This window comes from Heteronotia binoei, chromosome 4 (assembly GCF_032191835.1).
Source record: "Heteronotia binoei isolate CCM8104 ecotype False Entrance Well chromosome 4, APGP_CSIRO_Hbin_v1, whole genome shotgun sequence".
In the NCBI taxonomy this organism is placed as follows: Eukaryota; Metazoa; Chordata; class Lepidosauria; order Squamata; family Gekkonidae; genus Heteronotia; species Heteronotia binoei.
Window position 1 is genome coordinate 180,543,982 of NC_083226.1, and position 21,321 is coordinate 180,565,302.

General features: G+C 48.2%; 1 protein-coding gene across 1 annotated transcript in view; it reads left to right on the plus strand.

Moving 5' to 3' along the window:
* UBE2R2 (ubiquitin conjugating enzyme E2 R2) overlaps nucleotides 1-21,321 on the plus strand; it is a 103,328-nt gene that overhangs the window by 71,987 nt on the left and 10,020 nt on the right. The window contains exon 2 of the mRNA XM_060236243.1: nucleotides 19,155-19,241. Within this exon, the coding sequence (XP_060092226.1) occupies nucleotides 19,155-19,241 (87 nt within the window). The remainder of the gene's footprint in view (nucleotides 1-19,154; nucleotides 19,242-21,321) is intronic.

Here is a 21,321-nt window from a genome sequence, read left to right on the forward strand (position 1 = left end):
ACAGCAACGATCCTGTGAATTTAGGGGGAGATATTTTTGAGTTTAGAGCGGTTCCTCAGTGGAACAGGCTTCTTCGGGAGGTGGTGGGCTCTCTTTCCTTGGAGGTTTTGAAACAGAGGCTAGATGGCCATCTGACAGCAACGATCCTGTGAATTTAGGGGGAGATATTTGTGAGTTTAGAGCGGTTCCTCAGTGGAACAGGCTTCCTCGGGAGGTGGTGGGCTCTCCTTCCTTGGAGGTTTTGAAACAGAGGCTAGATGGCCATCTGACAGCAACGATCCTGTGAATTTAGGGGGAGGTATTTGTGAGTTTCTTGCATTGTGCGCCGGGTTTGGCTAGATGACCCTGGAGGTCCCTTCCAACTCTATGATTCTGTGATTCTAGGACCAGCACGCTACACTGCCTTTGATAGCTCAGGGAAGTTCTTAAGTCGCGTTTTGATAGCAATGGGATGTTTCCTACGCTTTTTGTGCTACTTTTCTCTGCAATATGAGACTCTGAGATTCAGAGTATAGGGCGGGATATAAATCCAATATCATCATCATCATCATCATCATTTTGTCCTCAGAACAATAACCCTGTAAGGTAGTTTAGGCCGAGAGTGCATGACTGGCCCAGCGTCACCTAGCGAAGGAGTTTCCAAAGCAGACTGTGGATCTGAATGCGGGTGTGTGAAATCCAAGTCAGATCCCCTAAGCCACTCCCTCACCCAGGCTGCAGTAAACCAGGGAAGCTGTTAAAAAGAAAGCCCTTTTATTTTACAGCAGAGGGGAAGTTTTCTGCTCCCCCCCCCCCCTCTTTGCTGCAGGCCTTTCCAGCTTCTGGTGAGTAAACCTTTGCTTCCATCGCAAACAGCAGAGGGATGTTGGAATCTAATGCACGCCAGGGTGTGCCAAATCCCTTCGCCAGTTTAGTGTAGTGGTGAAGTGTGCGGACTCTTATCTGGGAGACCCGGGTTTGATTCCCCACTCCTCCACTTGCACCTGCTGGAATGGCCTTGGGTCAGCCATAGCTCTCGCAGAGCTGTCCTGGAAAGGGCAGCTGCTGTGAGAGCTCTCTCAGCCCCATCTACCTCACAGAGTGTCTGTTGTGGGGAGAGAAGATATAGGAGATTGTTAGCCACTCTGAAGAGCCCCATGGCGCAGAGTGGTAAAGCTGCAGTACTGCAGTCCGAGCCCGCTGCCCACAACCTGAGTTCGATTCCAGCGGAAGCTGGTTCAGGTAGCTGGCTCCAGGTTGACTCAGCCTTCCATCCTTCCGAGGTCGGTAAAACGAGTCCCCAGCTTGCTGGGGGGAAAGTGCAGATGACTGGGGAAAGCAATGGCAAACCACCCCGTAAAAAGTCTGCCGTGAAAACGTTGTGAAAGCAACGTCACCCCAGAGTCGGAAACGACTGGTGCTCGCACAGGGGACTACCTTTACCTTTTTACTTTACAGTAAGCTAAACACGGCAATATAGACCACAATCATTTATCCAAGCAAATTTGTACAATCGTTCTGTGCATATTATCGCTGCAGAAAAGCCCTCTTAAAGAGTTCAGTTTCAGGGTGTCTTGTGGAGGAAGGAGATTGTAAGCTGCTCTGAGTCTAACAACAGTTAAAATACATAACGTTGAAATAAAATACAGTAAAATTGTCACAGTTCATTATACACAAACAGTACATTTGCAGTTTCAATCCTATCATTATCCTAAAGCTGGTGGCCAGTTTTGGGCCTTGGGGCTTTATTTTATGGCTACTGCAGACAGATAACACTAGCTTCCATTGAAAATAGCACAGGGGAGGGGGCATGGTGATCCCCCAGGCCCAGCACGGTCCAACTTCCTTCATTTTTCCTCACCGTCCGTCCTATCTTCGTCTAGAAGCTGGAACTCAGTTTTGAGATACCTCGCTTCGTCTTCTGATAAATGACGCCTGTCCCAGATGCATCCTTTAAACGTTTAACGATATGTTTCCACTTGGTTGAGTGTACAGTCCCCATGGAAGCCAACTGTCAGAAGGTCAAAGCAGATCAACAAAACAAAAATACAGGCAAGCAACACAAAAGCACACAAACAGGAAGGAGAGTCAATAAGATTCACTAAAAGCGTAAACTAAAAAGTCTTTACCCGCTGGCAGAGGATATTGACTAGAAGGGGACAAGTGCCTCTCCTTGGGCAGGGAATTCCGTAATTTCAGTGCTACAACCAAGAAGGCCCCGTTCTCAGGTTCTTACCCGCCTGACCTTGGACAGCGCAGGCATTTCCAGCAAGGCTGCCGAAGACGACAGTAGTGGTTGGGGTGGGAAGGTTCATATTCTGCTGGAGATCTGTAAGATTCGAATCTGCAGATGCCTACATTTGACTGATGTCTGTTTTGTGGTAGGGTGCTCTTTGTTGTGTAATGAACTCAGGGAGGGTGAAGAAACGGTAACAGCAGGAGTTGAAATGAATATGCTGGAGCAGTTCGTCAGTTGTGGTGGTGGTGGTGATCTGGAAGGTACCCAGATATACTTGGCGTCCACTTCGTGGTCCCTGTAGTGGCACAGGTCGGTTGTCTGCAGAAGCTGCCGTGGAATATTCTAGAGCTCTGACCAGTGAATTGATACTGAAATTCCCTCCCCTGGGAGGAAGGAAAGAGCAAATTTGTGGCAGGGTATGAGCTTTCGTGGGTCACTTGCTCACTTCTTCAGATATCTAAAGAAGTTAGCAGAGACTCATGAAAACTCATCCCCTCCCACAGATTTTGTGTGTCTTTTTGGTGTCCCTGAACTCTTGCTTTTTTCTCCTGCTGCAAACAAACACAGTTGCCCGTCTTGATCTGTCTCTCTGGGAGGAAGGATTGGGGGAGCACGCATCTCTCAAGGGGGACAAAATGAACATCTCTTTTAACCTGAAGAAGAATTGCAGATTTATACCCAGCCCTTCTCTCTGAATCAGAGACTCAGCGGCTCACAATCTCCTTTCCTTTCCTGCCCCACAACAGACACCTTGTGAGGTAGATGAAGATATTGGATTTATATCCCGCCGTCCACTCCGAAGAGTCTCAGAGCGGCTCACAATCTCCTTTCCCTTCCTCCCCCACAACAGACACCCTGTGAGGTAGATGAAGATACTGGATTTATATCCCGCCCTCCACTCCAAAGAGTCTCAGAGTGGCTCACAATCTCCTTTACCTTCCTCCCCCACAACAGACACCCTGTGAGGTGGGTGGGGCTGAGAGGGCTCTCACAGCAGCTGCCCTTTCAAGGACAGAGACTCAGAGTGGCTTACAATCTTCTTTTGGGTTAAACAATTTTATTAATAACATATGGTAACAATATCTAAGTATACATTACTATCTCTAACCCATAAGATATTTTCCAATACCCCCTCCCTCCGTTACTAGACTCCCGCCGAGATTATATACTTAAGTTCAGTTATAAAGGTACTCTTAACCAATCAAAGTTCAATATCTTTCTTTTCTTATATTCATGTTAAAAAATTGTACAATGTCTTTTACATTCCACTCTTTCTCTATATATCCTCTAAATTTCTTCCACTCCTTTTTAAACACATCCAAATAATTAATCTCTTAAAGTTCTTGTTAATTTGTCCATCTCACTCCACGATAAAACTTTCACAATCCAATCCCATTTCTCTGGTATTTTTTCTTTCTTCCACAACTGCGCATACAATGTCCTAGCAGCTGAGAGCAAGTACCAAATTAGAGTTCTATCTTCTTTTGGAAATTTTTCCATTTGTAATCCCAGCAGAAAAGTCTCTGCAACTTTCTTAAAGTTGTATCCCAAAATTTTAGAAATTTTGGGACACGACTTTATGTGACACACTGTGTCACATAAGAACATAAGAGAATCCATGTTGGATCAGGCCAGTGGCCCATCCAGTCCAACACTCTGTGTCACATAAGAACATAGGAGAAGCCCTGTTGGATCAGGCCAATGGCCCATCCAGTCTAACACTCTGAGTCACATAAGAACATAAGAGAATCCATGTTGGATCAGGCCAATGGCCCATCCAGTCCAACACTCTGAGTCACATAAGAACATAAGAGAATCCCTGTTGGATCAGGCCAATGGCCCATCCAGTCCAACACTCTGTGTCATATAAGAACATAAGAGAAGCCATGTTGGATCAGGCCAGTGGCCCATCCAGTCCAACACTCTGTGTCACATAAGAACAGACGCGAAGCCCTGTTGGATCAGGCCAATGGCCCCTCCAGTCCAACACTCTGTGTCACATAAGAACATAAGAGAAGCCCTGTTGGATCAGGCCAATGGCCCATCCAGTCCAACACTCTGTGTCACATAAGAACATAAGAGAAGCCATGTTGGATCAGGCCAATGGCCCATCCAGTCCAACACTCTGTGTCACATAAGAACATAAGAGAAGCCCTGTTGGATCAGGACAATGGCCCCTCCAGTCCAACACTCTGTGTCACATAAGAACATAAGAGAAGCCCTGTTGGATCAGGACAATGGCCCATCCAGTCCAACACTCTGTGTCACTCTGTGTTCTGAAAATGGTGGCACAAGTAAAGGACTGGCAGCTTTTGCATGGCTTTAGTCTTGGGTCTGTGTTGTGTGGTTGTGTAGCTGGGTGTTTGTGACGGGAATCCAGCCCACCGTGCCTGGAGAGGGAAGGCCTTGTCCCAACAATAAAAGATCCTGCCTTCTTTAAGAGTCCCAAGGCAGTAGGAGATGCCTCAGCTGGTTGTAACGGCTGGGCTAGGGTGTGCCATCGCAACACCGTCCTAACTGGAACGTCTGCCCTTGCATTGGACTGGTTTTTGTGTTTAATTTCCAGTGCAGAGAACATAGTTAAATACACCTCTCTTTCGTTTTTTCCTGCCCTCTTCATGGCCCTGAAAGGTAGGACCAGAAGCAGTGGGTTGAAATTAAATCAAAAGAGTTTCCAGCTCAACATTAGGAAGAACCACCTGACCATGAGAGCGATTCCTCAGTAGAATAGGCTTCCTTGGGAGGTGGTGGGCTCTCCTTCCTTGGAGGTTTTTCAACAGAGGCTAGATGGCCACCTGACAGCAATGAGGATCCTGTGAATTTAGGGGGTGGGATTTGTGAGTTTCCTGCATTGTGCAGGGGATTGGACTAGATGACCCTAGAGGTCCCTTCTAACTTTTCGGTGATTCTATGAGTTAGAGCGGTTCCTCAGTGGAACAGGCTTCCTCGGGAGGTGGTGGGCTCTCCTTCCTTGGAGGTTTTGAAACAGAGGCTAGATGGCCATCTGACAACAATGAAGATCCTGTGAATTTAGGGGGAGGTATTTGTGAGTTTCCTGCATTGTGCAGGGGGTTGGACTAGAAGACCCTGATGAGGGTTCCTTCCAACTCTATGATTCTATGATTGTTGTTCTTTGTGGCTTCATTTTATCCCCATAACTGTCTTGTGAGGTTAACTCCCTTCAGCTTCATGGCTAAAAGCGAAGATCTGAACCCTAGGCCTTGTAACCGTTATTGCAGACTGTCTTTTTGGTTTTATTTAGTACATTGTGAATCCCACTGTTCTCTGAGTTGATAGGTGTCAAAAGCATTTGTTACGAGGACCAGATCTGACATAAATGTCACTTTGTTGAGCCGGGCCACGCGTGCCATAAAACGTAACGCAAGGTGCCAGAGATACAAACTCTATAAAGGTGATATGAAATGGCAATACCAGGTGAGTGACAAGAGCTGGCTTGATCAGATTAGGTGTGATACTCAGAGGGATTGTAGGCATGAAGATACCAGCATTGCTGATGAGACAGGAAACCTAGGTCTCCATTCAGTCCTGGAGGATTTAGTCCCAGAGCATGCAAAAATGGATCTAAGTGTGACATTAGAAACCACAATATTCAGTTGCTGACCTAAGAGTAGCAGTTCTCTTCCAAAGGAATCTCAAAGGGAGATTAGAAAGACTGACAGCTGAATTGAACATATATATGAACATATGAAGCTGCCTTATACTGAATCAGATCCCCCTCGGTCCCTCAAAGTCAGTATTGTCTACTCAGACTGGCAGCGGCTCTCCAGGGTCTCAAGCTGAGGTTTTTCACGCCTATTTGCCTGGACCCTTTTTTGGAGATGCCAGGGATCGAACCTGGGACCTTCTGCTTCCCAAGCAGATGCTCTACCACTGAGCCACAGCTTCATTCATGGCTCTCCAGGGTCTCAAGCGGAGGTTTTTCCTGCCTACTTGCCTGGATCCTTTTTTAGCTGGAGATGCTGGGGATTGAACCTGGGACCTTCTGCTTACCAAGCAGATGCTCTACCACTGAGCCACAGCCCCATTCATGGCTCTCCAGGATCTCAAGCTGAGGTTTTTCATGCCTACTTGCCTGGATCCTTTTTAGTTGGAGATGCCGGGGATTGAACCTGGGACCTTCTGCTTACCAAGCAGATGCTCTACCACTGAGCCACCATCCCTCCCCAAACTGCAATTGATAAGAAAGTTCAAGTCAAGGCATCCTCCTGGACTGAATTGAGGACTAGTTTTTCTGTCTCCTTACCAATGTGTGCTATTATTATTTAGCATCTGGAAGCACCTGACTCTCCAAGATACAGGGACGAATCCACGCATTCAGATTTCCTAATCGGTCTTTTTGAAAGAAAATAAATCCAGATAGGAACAGAGAAATCCTGTCTTTTTAAACTTGTCTGTGTATCTCTCCCACACAAAGCAGCCTTGGAACTCTTTATGCGAGGTGAGGGGAAGGAAGCAAGAGGCAGGAAGCAAAGCCGGGGAGCTGGCGTGGGGAGGTAAAAGCAAGCAACTGTTTAGCTGCAGCAGTAGCCCTAGAAAAGAAAGCAGGAGAAGGAAGAAGACGACGACCATAGATTTGTACCCCGCCCTTTTCTCTGAATCAGAGTCTCAGAGCAGCTTACAGTCTCCTATATCTCCCACCCCCACAACAGACAGCCTGTGAGGTAGGTGGGGTTGAGAGAACTCTCACAGAAGCTGCCCTTTCAAGTCCTACAAGAGCTGACCCAAGGCCATTCCAGCAGGTGCAAGTGGAGAAGTGGGGAATCAAATCTGGTTCTCCCAGATAAGAGTCCGCACACTTAACCACTTCACCAAACTGGCTCTCCCAGAAGCTGCCCTTTCAAGGACAATGTGAGGGCTATGGCTGACCCAAGGCCATTCCAGCAGCTGCAAGGGGAGGAGCGGGGAATCAAACCCGGTTCTCCCAGATAAGAGTCTGCATACTTAACCACTTCACCAAACTGGCTCTCCCAGAAGCTGCCCTTTCAAGGACAATGTGAGGGCTATGGCTGACCCAAGGCCATTCCAGCAGCTGCAAGGGGAGGAGCGGGGAATCAAACCCGGTTCTCCCAGATAAGAGTCTGCATACTTAACCACTACACCAAACTGGCTCTCCCAGAAGCTGCCCTTTCAAGGACAGTGTGAGGGCTATGGCTGACCCAAGGCCATTCCAGCAGCTGCAAGGGGAGGAGCGGGGAATCAAACCCGGTTCTCCCAGATAAGAGTCTGCATACTTAACCACTACACCAAACTGGCTCTTGGGGGACAGATTGGAGCCCTGGGCAGGGCGGATCTGGCCCATGCGCCGCCTGTTTGACACCCCTGCAAGTCTAAGGATCTTGGGATGGCCTACATGGCTCTCCCTTTCCTGCTTTATCCTCACAACATCCTTGTGAGGTAGGTGACGGGGAGCGAGGAACCGGCCTAAGGATGCCCTGGAAGCTTCAAGGCAGAGTAGGGATTCGAACCCAGGCCTTTAAAATCCTCGTCTGGCACGCTGGTTGCTATTCGTGCAAGCGAAGAAAGCAAGGCCATATGACATCCACAGAGCTTCAAAGTCCATAGTGACCTCCCTCCTTAAAATGGGAAATTACTAATGCCACGTGTGATGCAGCTTTTGTTAGTCCTTTTGCTGTTGTTCCTCTCCCACCTCTTGCGGTGCAGAGTGGGCAAAGGGTCACACAGCAGCATCTGTGTTGGAGGAAGAGGGGATGCTGACTGCCTTTGTCATTTCCTTGCAACAAGGGTGGGCACAGATCTCACCGTTGGCTCCAGCCTTTTAAATCTTCCCACCCTTCGTGCATCATTTTGTCCGCGCGTTCCTCTACTAGCTGCGTCGGCGGCCTCTTCCATTCAGCATGTGGCGTATTGCTGGGTTAATCCTTCCCCCTCCCCCTCCTGCGCAGCTAGGGCGATGCAGGGACAGTGGTAACCTGTGCTGACAAAGCAATGGGAATAAAAACCTGCCTGGGAAGGAGAAACACGACGCTTTGGAGTGTGCTGCCTGCCTATTGCCAAGGGAAGAGCCGTGCTCTCCTTCCTCGCTTCTCTGTCCTTGTAAACAGCTCCGCAGCAAGCTGAGCTATGAGTCCCTCCTTCGGTTATTGCTGCCAGCTCTCAGCTAAACGGCTCCTGATGTGCAGAGACGGTAAACGGCATCACTGGAACGAGCCTACGTGCGTTTCCCAACAATGGCACTGGGCCGTGTTCCGTTTCAGACAGAGCTTACCCCCTTGGCCCGTTTTGGCTGGGATGAAGCAGAAGCTGGAATTAAGATTGCCGGGAAAACCAACAATAACCTCAGATGTGCAGATGATACTACTCTAATGGCAGAAAGTGAGGAGGACCTAAAGAACCTCTTGTTGAGGGTAAGAGAGGAGAGCACAAAAGTAGGCTTGAGACTCAACATCAAAAAAACTAAGATCATGGCATGCGGCCCCATCACACCTTGGCAAATAGAAGGGGAAGACATGGAAGTAGTGACAGACTTCACATTTCTGGGATCCAAGATCACTGCAGATGGTGACTGTAGCCATGAAATTAAAAGACGTTTGCTCCTTGGGAGGACAGCTATGGCGAACCTGGGAAGTATAATAAAACGTAGAGACATCACCCTGCCAACAAAAGTCCGTATAGTCAAAGCGATGGTGTTCCCAGTAGTAATGTATGGCTGTGAGAGCTGGACCATAAGGAAGGCCGAGCGCAGAAGAATAGATACTTTTGAGATGTGATGCTGGAGAAGACTCTTGAGAGTCCGTTGGACTGCAAGAATATCCAATCAGTCAGTCCTAAGGGAAATCAACCCAGACTGTTCCCTGGAAGGTCAGATGCTGAAGCTGAAGCTCAAATCCTTTGGCCACCAAATGAGAAGGGAGCCCTCACTGGAGAAGACTCTTGAGAGTCCCTTGGACTGCAAGAAGATCCAGTCAGTCAGTCCTAAGGGAAATCAACCCAGACTGTTCCCTGGAAGATCAGATGCTGAAGCTCAAATATTTTGGCCACCCAATGAGAAGGGAGCACTCCCTGGAGAAGACCCTGATGCTGGGAAAGAACTGAACAAACAAAAAACCCCTGCCTTCATCAAGGGTGCGGCTTTTTAGTTGGCAGCTTGCTTTTGGAAAGACGTCCTGGAAGTGCTCCGTGGCTTTCCCCCTAGAGTGGTGCTTCAGGCTTTCCAGTTAACAGCTGGTTCGTGGCTCAGAAGTGGAAATGTCTTGAGGACATCCAAAGGAGGAGTCAGAAAGGATTTTTATTTTAGTTTATCAAATTTATATCCTGCCTGCCCCTAATGGTCTCAGGGCAGCTCACAACAGTTAAAACAACATAACTTTTTAAAACAAGATAGAGAATGAAATCATTTCCATACATTTCGCAATCATTACGTTCAAGATGTGCATTGATAATTCTGATCATTCCGATGTTTTGGGGTTCAGTTCTTACAGTTCAGTGAGATTGCCGGTGCTTTGGGACCTCCCCTTAGCTATTGAAAGGGAGGGACGGTGGCTCAGTGGTAGAGCATCTGCTTGGGAAGCAGAAGGTCCCACGTTCAATCCCTGGCATCTCCAAAAAAGGGTCCAGGCAAATTGGTGTGGAAAACCTCAGCTTGAGACCCTGGAGAGCCATGAATGGGGCTGTGGCTCAGTGGTAGAGCATCTGCTTGGGAAGCAGAAGGTCCCAGGTTCAATCCCCGGCATCTCCAAATAAAAAGGGTCCAGGCAAATAGGTGTGAAAAACCTCAGCTTGAGACCCTGGAGAGCCATGAATGGGGCTGTGGCTTAGTGGTAGAGCATCTGCTTGGTAAGCAGAAGGTCCCAGGTTCAATCCCTGGCATCTCCCAAAAAGGGTCCAGGCAAGTAGGCGTGAAAAACCTCAGTTTGAGACCCTGGAGAGCCACTGCCAGTCTGAGAAGACAATGTTGACTTTGGACCAAAGGTCTGATTCAGTATAAGGCAGCTTCATATGTTCAAAGCAAGTTTAAACAATTTGGTTTTACACGTCCAGCAGGGCCCTAATGTTTTCAGGAAGGGCATTTCTAGAGATGTGAAGGCCCGGAAAAAACCCGGAAAAATTCTGGGGGGGGGGAGAGGTTTTTTTTCCGTTGAAGTCTTTTGGGGGGGGGGTTTGCGAAAAATTGAAAACAGAAAATAAAAGAAATTGATTATGGAACATTTTATTTTAACACGAGGAATAAAATATTGTAAGACAAAGTGTTCAAATACTAAACTGTTCAGGAAATAGTTGCACCATTTGTTACAATTACAAATAAATATTTAAAAAGCAAATTCTGTTTGTAATAATTGTTTGGATACACTATATTTTTAATAAGCTAGCTGTGATCATTTCCTGCCAAGAATGACTTTCGATCTGGAAAAGAAAAAAGAAGTGCTAATGTAGCATTTTTTTTTTCCAATTCTTCTGAAAATTTCCGTTTTTTTCTGGAAAAAGAAAAAAAACTGGGGTTTTTTTCCCAAGCGTCAAAATTTCTGGAAATTTTACATCTCTAGGCATTCCACAAAGCGGGGGCTATTACGAAGAACGCCCTGGCTCTGGTGATGGATAATCGAGCTTCTTGGTCCAGTGATCTTAAGATTGTGGGACCCCAAATGTAGTGCTCTCTGGAGTACATATGGGGAAAGCCGAAGGCAGACAGGTCCCAGGCCTTTCTCCTCCTCTTCCTCTTGTGCGGGTGAAACTAAGAGGTGACCATATTCCTGCCTGTGCTTTTTCAGAGACTGCTCCGAAAGGTCAGGGTGTCCTGGTTTGCTGCGGAACGGGCGTCCAGTGTTCTTGTGCCCCGCCGGTCCTTCGACCCAGGGGACCCCAACATTTTGTGGGGTGTGGCTGCCTTTGGAGTTCTCACACCGGGTGGTGGGCACAGCTGCAAAATGGCAGCTATGAGAGGCAGGGCCACTCATCGATGAAACCCAAGTGCAGGGTGCAAGAGGAGTGATTTAAAAAAAAAAATACACTGGGGAAAAGGAGCGAGAGAGAAGAAAACCAGCATGTGAAGGCGGCCGCCACCGAAGCGATTGTTATTTTAATCTGCCCAGCCAGTAATAGGATCTCCACTAGCCCATCAGGATTCCCACTGGGTGGAACCAGCACCACCTAGTCCCACCCACTTTCTAAAAACGCCGTGGGCACCAGGAAGCCTGTTGACAAACTCCTTGGCGACTGTGGGAACCACGTTGGGGGATGATGATGATGGATTTATATCCCGCCCTCCACTCCGAATCTCAGTCTCAGAGCGGCTCACAATCACCTTTACCTTCTTCCCCCACAACGTATGCCCGGTGAGGTGGGTGGGGCTGAGAGGGCTCTCACAGCAGCTGCCCTTTCAAGGCTGACCCAAGGCCATTCCAGCAGGTGCAACCGAAGGAGTGGCGAATCAAACCCGGTTCTCCCAGATAAGAGTTTGCGCACTTAACCGCTTAGCAAGAGCTCTGGCTGACCCAAGGCCATTCCAGTAGGTGCAAGTGGAGGAGTGGGGAATCAAACCCAGTTCTTCCAGATAAGAGTCCGCACACTTAACCACGACACCAAACTGGGACTCCCAGCCAATACTTCCTCTAAGCAGTGGAGTCTTGTGAGCAAAAATTCTGCTTTCATGAGCTACTGACATTAAACTTGTGAGCTTTTGCATAAATTAGCTTGCTCGGGGGCCATCCTTTCTGAGCTAAGACAAAAACGTGTGAGCCGGAGGCTAAAAAAAATGTGAGCTAGTTCTCTCAGAGGGAACCTCTCCCAGTTTAGTGCTTGTGTTTTGAGTTTTATGCAAAGGTTTAGGATGCTTACTTAGCTTCAGGAGAAGGAGGAGATGGAGAAGAAGAAGACAACTGCAGATTTATACCCTGCCCTTTTCTCTGAATCACTCAGAGCGGCTTGCAATCTCCATTATCTTCTCCCCCCACAACAGACACCCTGTGAGGTGGGTGAGGCTGAGAGGGCTCTCACGGCAGTTGCCCTTTCAAGGACAACTCTGCCAGAGCTATGGCTGACCCAAGGCCATTCCAGGAGGTGCAAGTAGAGGAGTGGGGAATCAAACCCGGTTCTCCCAGATAAGAGTCCACACACTTCACCACTACACCAAACTGAAGAAGACATTGGATTTATATTCCGCCCTCCACCCTGAATCTCAGAGTGGCTCACAATCTCCTTTATCTTCCTCCCCCACAACAGACCCCCTATGAGGTGGGTGGGACTTAGAGGGCTCTCACAGCAGCTGCCCTTTTAAGGACAGAGACTCAGAGTGGCTTACAATCTTCTATATCTTCTCCGCCCACAACAGACACCCTTTGAGGTGGGTGGGGCTGAGAGGACTCTCACAGCAGCTGCCCTTTCAAGGACAGAGACGCAGAGTGGCTTACAATCTCTTATATCTTCTCTCCCCACAACAGACACCCTTTGAGGTGGGTGGGGCTGAGAGGGCCCTTTCAAGGACAACTCTGCCAGAACTATGGCTGACCCAAGGCCATTCCAGCAGCTGCAAGTGGAGGAGCGCAGAATCAAACCCGGTTCTCCCAAATAAGAGTCCGCCCACTTAACTGCTACACCACACTGGCTCTCCCAGAAGCTGCCCTTTCAAGGACAATGTGAGGGCTATGGCTGACCCAAGGCCATTCCAGCAGCTGCAAGTGGAGGAGTGGGGAATCAAACCCGGTTCTCCAAGATAAGGGAGCTCTGGCTGACCCAAGGCCATTCCAGCAGCTGCAAGGGGAGGAGTGGGGAATCAAACCTGGTTCTCCCAGATAAGAGTCCGCCCACTTAACCAGTACACCAAACTGGCTCTCACAGCAGCTGCCCTTTCAAGGACAACCTCTGCCAGATCTATGGCTGACCCAAGGCCATTCCAGCAGCTGCAAGTGGAGGAGTGGGGAATCAAACCCAGTTCTCCCAGCTAAGAGTCCGCACACTTAACCACTACACCAAACAAGAGCACTGGGGGCCTGAACTGTAGAAGCGTGCAGGCAGGGCAGAAGGACGGGAGCTTTTCTGGCCTCCCCTTTCTGTAATGAGGGTTCAATCACAGGCATCGTCTTTATTCTCTTCAAGGTAATGGGCAGATCGCCAATAGGCTGCACCAGAAACCTCCAACCCATCTTGGAACATTCGTGGCCAGGGAAGAGCATTGATTCTTCTTCTCGGTCCAAGAAAATGTTTTTCGTCTGCAGGCAGTGAGACTTTTCAGAGTACGGATTACCCATAAACTGCAAAGGGGTGGGCTTTTCCCCCCGTGCAGATCCCTGTGTCTGCCTTGGAGGAAAGTCCAGCATGGAGCTGTTGCCATAGACAACACCAAGAAGTGCAATTTTTGTTTATTTTTAAATGGTGGGGGGGAGGAACCCAAGGAAACGAGGAAACTCCCAAACTCTGGTGCCTGTTAAAGCTGTCGTTCTACTGTCAGCGGGTCCACCCACGGGGACTTGGGGGGAACTCTGCAGCTTTGGATGTGGCTGAAATTGTATCCCCCCGGGCAGCTGCTTGGCCCCCTGTTCCAGCATGCGCAGTCTAGGAGAACCGGGTTTGATTCCCCACTCCTCCACTTGCAGCTGCTGAAATGGCCTTGGGTCAGCAGTAGCTCTTGCGGGAGTTGTCCTCGAAAGGACATTTTCTGTCAGAGCTCTCTCAGTCCTACCCACCTCACAGGGTGTCTGTTGTGTGGTGGGGGGAGGGGGAAGGTAAAGAAGATTGTGAGCTGCTCTGAGATTCAGAGTATAGGGCAGAATATAAATCCAATTTCTTTCCCTCCCTCCCTCACCTGGGGGACCAGAAGGGGAAGGAGCCTCAACCAATGGAGAAAATTTAGGCTTTGCTGTGTAGCTCTTGTGCGATTGAGCAAGCCTTGCAGAGCAAGTTGAGATGCAGAAGGAAGCAAGAGAGAGAGAGAGAGAGAGAAGGAAGCAGAACCAGTTGCCCGAGGGCCTGATAGGAGCCCTCAGGGGGCCTGATTTGGCCCCTGGGCCGCATGTTTGACACCCCTGATCTAGAGAAGAGGTGGCCACAGAATAAGTGTCAGATGTTTGAGAGCCACGAGGGAAGGAGAGAAGGGGGGAAAGAAAGCAACCTTAACTTTAAATGCATTCTGTAAGCCGCTAGCTGGCTCAGAGAAGTGATTTAAAGAGGCAAATGCCTTTTCCAAGCCGGCTGTTGGGGGGGGGGGGCGGGCTTCAGGAGCCTCACAATATGTGTGAAAGAGCCTCAGTTTGGTCACCCCGATCTAGAGTCTCCATGGGCAGAGGCAGTTATCTCAGTGCCCCTGCTGGAGACAGCAGTAGAGGGAGGTGTTGATCTCTGTCCCCTGCGAGAACAGCCTTTAACCACCAGAAATGGTGGATTATAAGTATTTTTTTTTTAATAAATGTAGATTTCCCAACGGCATCTCCTTGGCAGCTACGTGGAATAGGGTGCTGGATCCTGTACTGCTTTGGTAGCGGTGGTTTCTGTTTTCGATTTGCGCATTTGTGAGTGTGGAGATTTTAATCACCTTCTCTTTCTAAAAAAGCGGTACATAAAATCTGTTAAATAAGTGTAGCCTTTTCTCCTTTCTTCCAAGAGGTTTTGTGAAGCATGAAAGAGGCAACTGTTCTGTGGAACAGGCTTCCTCCTCGGGAGGTGGTGGAGGTTTTCAAACAGAGGCTAGATGGCCTTCTGACAGCAATGAGGATCCTGTGAATTTAGGGGGAGGTGTTTGTGAGTTTCCTGCATTGTGCAGGGGGTTGGACTAGATGGCCCTGGAGGTCCCTTCCAACTCTATGATTCTATTAACTTCCTGTGGGCTCTCCTTCTTGGAGGTTTTCAAACAGAGGCTAGATGGCCATCTGACAGCCATGAAGATCCTGTGAATTTAGGGGGAGGTGTTTGTGAGTTTCCCGCATTGTGCAGGGGGTTGGACTAGATGACCCTAGAGGTCCCTTCCAACTCTTCTATGATTCTAACAGGCTTCCTCCTCGAGAGGTGGTGGGCTCTCCCACCCTGGAGGTTTTTAAACAGAGGCTAGATGGCCATCTAACAGCGATGAAGATCCTGTGAATTTAGAGAGAGGTATATGTGAATCTTCTGCATTTTGCAGGGGGTTGGACTATATGAACCTGGAGGTCCCTTCCAACTCTGTGATTCTATGACTCTGGCGCACATTTAGGGAATGTCTACTTCTAGAGATGTGAAGGGGAAAAAAACCCAGAAAGAAAAAAAAACCCTGGAAAATTACAGAGGGACAAAACTTTATCTGAGGACCTTTTCCAGTCCCCCCCCCCCCCCGTGGAAAAATAGGGAAATGCTAGAACACTGACATATGCCTGTGGTTTTTAAAAAAGGGATTTGATGACTGAAATTGTTTCGTTTGAAATGTATAACATAAAAAAATGTATAAGGCAACCTACAGCATTGTGCAGTGATAATTCCTGTGTAGAGTGTAGATCAGCAGTGTCAAATGTGTGGCCCGGGGGCCACATTAGGCCCCCAGAGGGCTCTTAACAGGCCCGCGAGCAACTCACTTTCATCTTGCTTCCTCCTCCCTCTCTTGCTTCCTTCTGCATCACAGCTTGCTTTGCCAGGCTTGTTCAGTCACACAGGAGCTACAGAGCAAAGCCTCTATTTTCTCCATTGGCTGACCAGCCCATGAAGCAACTTATGTCCAAAAGCTCAAAATGCCCAGCCATTTCATGTTTTCTCCCTGGGTCTTAGGCTCAAAGCACTGACCATGAGATTTCCACACTGAATGTCAATAAATCAAAAGTAGGTTTGCAGCTTACACACCTGAACAACACCTGAACAGCATACTCAGGACTGCTACGGCAGAGACATTGTCTCCGGATTTTGATGCAGTAGTTCAGAGCAAGAGGGGTCAGTTACCACAGACTGTTAAATAAACAAAATACTACAAGACTTCTAATCTTTTAAGCACATTTAAAGGGTTTTTTTAAAAAAAAATCTTTTGTGTTTGTCAGTGTCCTTTATAAAGTTTATATCTCCGCTACCTGGCATTGCATTTTATGACACCCACGACCCAGCCTGACAAGGTCTCATTTATGTCAAATTCGGCCCTCATGAGTTTGACACCCTGCAGGTACCACGGGGCATAGAAGTTTGCGACTTACTCTCAATATTGAGTAGATTTGCAGGGGGGGGGTTTAATATAGAAAGCTAAGGCTTTTATACTTTTAAAGTACATAAACATGCTAAGTAGAACAGTTTTATATGGTAATAAGTTATAAATTATGCCGTTTGATAAAAGCTGCAAAACAAGGTTAGCGTTTATATGCAAGTAACTGCATTCCATACATGGTGTGTTTGGGAAAAAATTGGGTGGGGTACAGTTTTTTTTTATGGCTTCGGAATTTCCAGAAAATTTATAGCTAATCCCAATTCCACATCATATATGTGCAAATTAAATAGCGCTGGTCCTAATGCCAATCCTAGGTATAGGTATTCCACTGTTTTCTTGCCTCCATTATAAGAAGTGTCCATTTATTTTCTCATCACCATCATCGTTGTCATTCAGCTAGTGCAGAATGTAGCAGCCAGACTGCTATTGGGCCTACCTCGGTGGGAATATGTGCAGCCTAGGCTGCGGGAGCTGCACTGGCTTCCAATCGTGTTCCGAGTTCGCTACAAGGTGCTGGTTATCACCTTTAAAGCCCTCTATGGCCGAGGACCTGCCTACCTTAGGGACCGCCTCTCTCCATATGTTCCCCAGAGAGCACTACGATCCAGCTCACAAAACCTTCTGGAAGTACCTGGGCCAAAAGAGGCCAAACTAAAAACAACTAGAGAACAGGCCTTCTCTATAAAAGCACCCCAATGGTGGAACCAGCTGCCGGAAGAGGTGCGGGCCCTGCGGGATCTTGGCCAATTCCGTAGGGCCTGCAAAACCGCCCTCTTCCTTGCTAGCCTTCTAAGATGGAGCTTGGAATAAACATCACGCCATCATTAACATAGCTGAGATAGTAGCACTATTAGATTATATTTTTAGACTGTTTTTAGATTATTTAAATATTTAATTGTTAACTGTATTGAACTGTATAATCTTGTTTTATTGTTTTAATATGGCTTTTGCCATGTCCTGTAAGCCGCCCTGAGCCTGCCTCGGCGGGGAGGGTGGGGTGTAAATAAAAATTTATTATTATTATTATATTACAGTACGTAACCAGCACAAAACAGTCCAGACATATTGACAACCAATATCAAAATATAACCATAATAGTGTAAAATTTAGAAGTCAGTGTGCAAATAGAACAATAATGAAGCATTTACAAATAATTAAATAAAATACCACACCTTTACACACTGTTTACGGATTCTGTAGGCTGCCGCTAGATATTTGGCAAACGCCAACATGACTTCTGGATTTTAATCTGAAAGAAGCATGTTGCTTATTCCAGTATTTGAGAAACCTGAAAATCTTTCCTGGAAAGGTTGTATGAATCTAGTACGTATTTGGTTGTAATACCTACAACTAAATAGAATATGTGTGATTGTATCCAATTCCCAGTACCGTATCGACAGACATGCTCAGCCGTTGGTGTTTTTCTGTAGCGGCCTGCTACCATCTCAGAGGGAAAGATATCACAATGGGCCATAGAAATCTCTGCCATGTCATTTAACTAATTTTTAATCCATAAAAGGATCTGCTGTACTCTTATTCTTCTAAGCTTAAGAACATGAGAAGCCCTGTTGGATCAGGCCAGTGGCCCATCCAGTCCAACACTCTGTGTCACATAAGAACATAAGAGAAGCCATGTTGGATCAGGCCATTGGCCCATCCAATCCAACACTCTGAGTCACATAAGAACATAAGAGAAGCCTCGTTGGATCAGGCCAGTGGCCCCTCCAGTCCAACACTCTGAGTCACATAAGAACATAAGAGAAGCCCTGTTGGATCAGGCCAGTGGCCCATCCAGTCCAACACTCTGTGTCACATAAGAACATAAGAGAAGCCATGTTGGATCAGGCCAATGGCCCATCCAGTCCAACACTCTGTGTCATATAAGAGCATAAGAGAAGCCCTGCTGGATCAGGCCAGTGGCCCATCCAGTCCAACACTCTGTGTCACCTAAGAACATAAGAGAAGCCCTGCTGGATCAGGCCAGTGGCCCCTCCAGTCCAACACTCTGAGTCACAAAAGAGCATAAGAGAAGCCCTGCTGGATCAGGCCAGTGGCCCCTCCAGTCCAACACTCTGAGTCACATAAGAGCATAAGAGAAGCCCTGTTGGATCGGGCCAGTGGCCCATCCAGTCCAACACTCTGTGTCACATAAGAGCATAAGAGAAGCCCTGCTGGATCAGGCCAATGGCCCATCCAGTCCAACACTCTGTGTTGCATAAGAACATAAGAGAATCCATGTTGGATCAGGCCAATGGCCCATCTAGACCAACACTCTGTGTTACATAAGAACATAAGAGAAGCCATGTTGCATCAGGCCAATGGCCCCTCCAGTCCAACACTCTGTGTCACATAAGAACATAAGAGAAGCCCTGCTGGATCAGGCCAGTGGCCCCTCCAGTCCAACACTCTGAGTCACATAAGAGCATAAGAGAAGCCCTGCTGGATCAGGCCAATGGCCCATCCAGTCCAACACTCTGTGTCACACAGTGGCCAGAAAAACCCAGGTGCCATCAGGAGGTCCATCAGTGGGGCCAAGACACTAGAAGCCCTCCCACTGTTGCCCCTCCCCTAAGCACGAAGAATACAGAGCATCACTCCCCCAGCTTATTCCGGAGTCTTTGATGAAATACCTTGTCAGTAGCCATTATAAATATAATGTTGATGGGATGACTCTTATCCACACGCTTGTTAATTTGGTGAGGCAAGACTTAAGTTTGCAGAAGCCATGCTGATTTTTCCCTCAGGAGGTTGTGTTCTTCCTCACGCTTAAACAGTTCTGTGTCTAACCCTGCTCTCTCGCTCTGTCTCTTTCAGGCTCATATTAAATTTCCTATGGACTACCCATATTCACCACCTACCTTCAGGTTCCTGACCAAAATGTGGCATCCCAACATTTATGAGGTAAAAGCGTGCGTCTCCTTGTGTCTCAACTTTTTTGGATAGCGTGAGGTAAATTACTTGACTGTTACATCCACAGTCACAAGCTGTGGTGTACCTCTTACTGAGACCAGCGTCTCCTTGTGTCTCAACCTTTTTGGATAGCGTGAGGTAAATTATGTAACTGTTACGTCCACAGTCACAAGCTGTGGTGTACCTCTTACTGAGACCAGCAAGAATGACACAAACAGCGTGCAGGCTTTTGAATTCTCCTGTGAAGAAAGGTCGAAGGAGCTGGGCATGTTTAGCTTGGAGAGGAGGTGGCTGAGAGGTGATAGGATCACCATCTTCAAGGACTTAAAGGGCTGTCATCTAGAGGATGGTGCAGAATTGTTTTCTGTGGCCCCAGAAGGTAGGACCAGAACCAGTGGGTTGAAATTAAATCAAATGAGTTTCCAGCTCAACATTAGGAAGAACTTCCTGACCATTAGAGCAATTCCTCAGTGGAACAGGCTTTCTTGGGAGGTGGTGGGCTCTCCTTGCTTGGAGGTTTTTCAACAGAGGCTGGATGGCTGGACGTGTGGGACGGCTTGGGCAGCCTTTGCTACCGAGCTGAGTGCTGAGGCCGATTTAAACTCTGGTGCTCGTTGACACTTTGGTGTAGTGTCAGTTTGGTGTAGTGGTTAAGTGTGCGGACTCTTATCTGGGGGAACCGGGTTTGATTCCCCACTCCTCCACTTGAACCTGCTGGAATGGCCTTGGGTCAGCCATAGCTCTCGTAGGAGTTGTCCTTGAAAGGGCAGCTTTCTATGAAAGCTCTCTCAGCCCCACCCACCTCACAGGGTGTCTGTTGTGTGGGGGGGGAGAAGATATTGTAAGCCGCTCTGCGTCTCTGATTCAGAGAGAAGGGCAGGGTATAAATCTTCAGTCTTCTTCTTCTTCTTCTTTGAAGGAAGCCAAAGAGCCTCCAGGATCCCTGAGCCAGTCTCACCTTCGAGGTCAGTTAACCTGAGAGAGTGTCTGACTGGCCCAAGGTCACCCAGCCAGGTTTTGTAGCAGCTCAGGGATTCAAACCTGACTCTCCCAGGCTGTAATGTGACACTGTGACCCCTGCACCATTAATCAGGGTGGGTTTTTTGCTCCCCATAATGTCAGGCTGACTCTGTGCACTTAATGTGTCCCCTGCATCTTTAGTCCTTTCCGGGCACTGCGTAGAAAGGTGCTTGGGTCGGATGGCCCGCGAGTGTTGCCGGGCAGGGCTGGTTGGTGTTCCCTTGCCTCCCGAGCCACTGCGTTTGCAGCTCCCATGCTCTTTTTTGCTCACTGGAGCGCAAGGGCCCTGTGCAGCATTCGCACCATGCACACTTGTGTCGCTGTCCGCAAGACACCTCGGCGAAGCCTCAGAAAGCAAAGGTGTGTGCCGGGGCTCGCTGGTGTAGGCCTGAAAGGGTCCCTCCGGCTCATCACTGGCCATGTAGGAAACCAGCTGTGGCCGTCTGGGTGGGTGCACTCATTCTGCTGCCCCTGGAAGTGTTGTGGAGTGTCCTTTGGCGGGTGCCTTAGGAGCAGATCAGGGAACTGAATTTGCTGCTGGCTGCAGTGTGAAGCTCCAACGGGCTTACCCTCCAGTGTGAAGGCAGAAAAGCCCTGCTGCGGGAGGGGGAGAAGAGAACAAGCCTTTCTCCCCCCCCCCCCACACACACACTGGCCGTCTTCATCTTCCTCAAAACCCGGCGGGCAGTCGTGTTGGTCTGAAGCAGTTGAACAAAGCAGGAGTCAAATGGCACCTTTAAGACCAACCCAAACTGGAGAGGCAGTTTGGTGTAGTGGTTAAGTGTGCGGACTTTTATCTGGGAGAACTGGGTTTGATTCCCCACTCCTCCACTTGCAGCTGCTGGAATGGCCTTGGGTCAGCCATAGCTCTGGCAGAGGTTGTCCTTGAAAGGGCAGCTTCTGGAAGAGCTCTCTCAGACCCACCCACCTCACAGAGTGTCTATTGTAGGGGAGGAAGGTAAAGGAGATTGTGAGCCGCTCTGAGACTCTTCGGAGTGGAGGGCAGGATATAAATCCAATATCTTCATCTATCTCACAGGGTGTCTGTTGT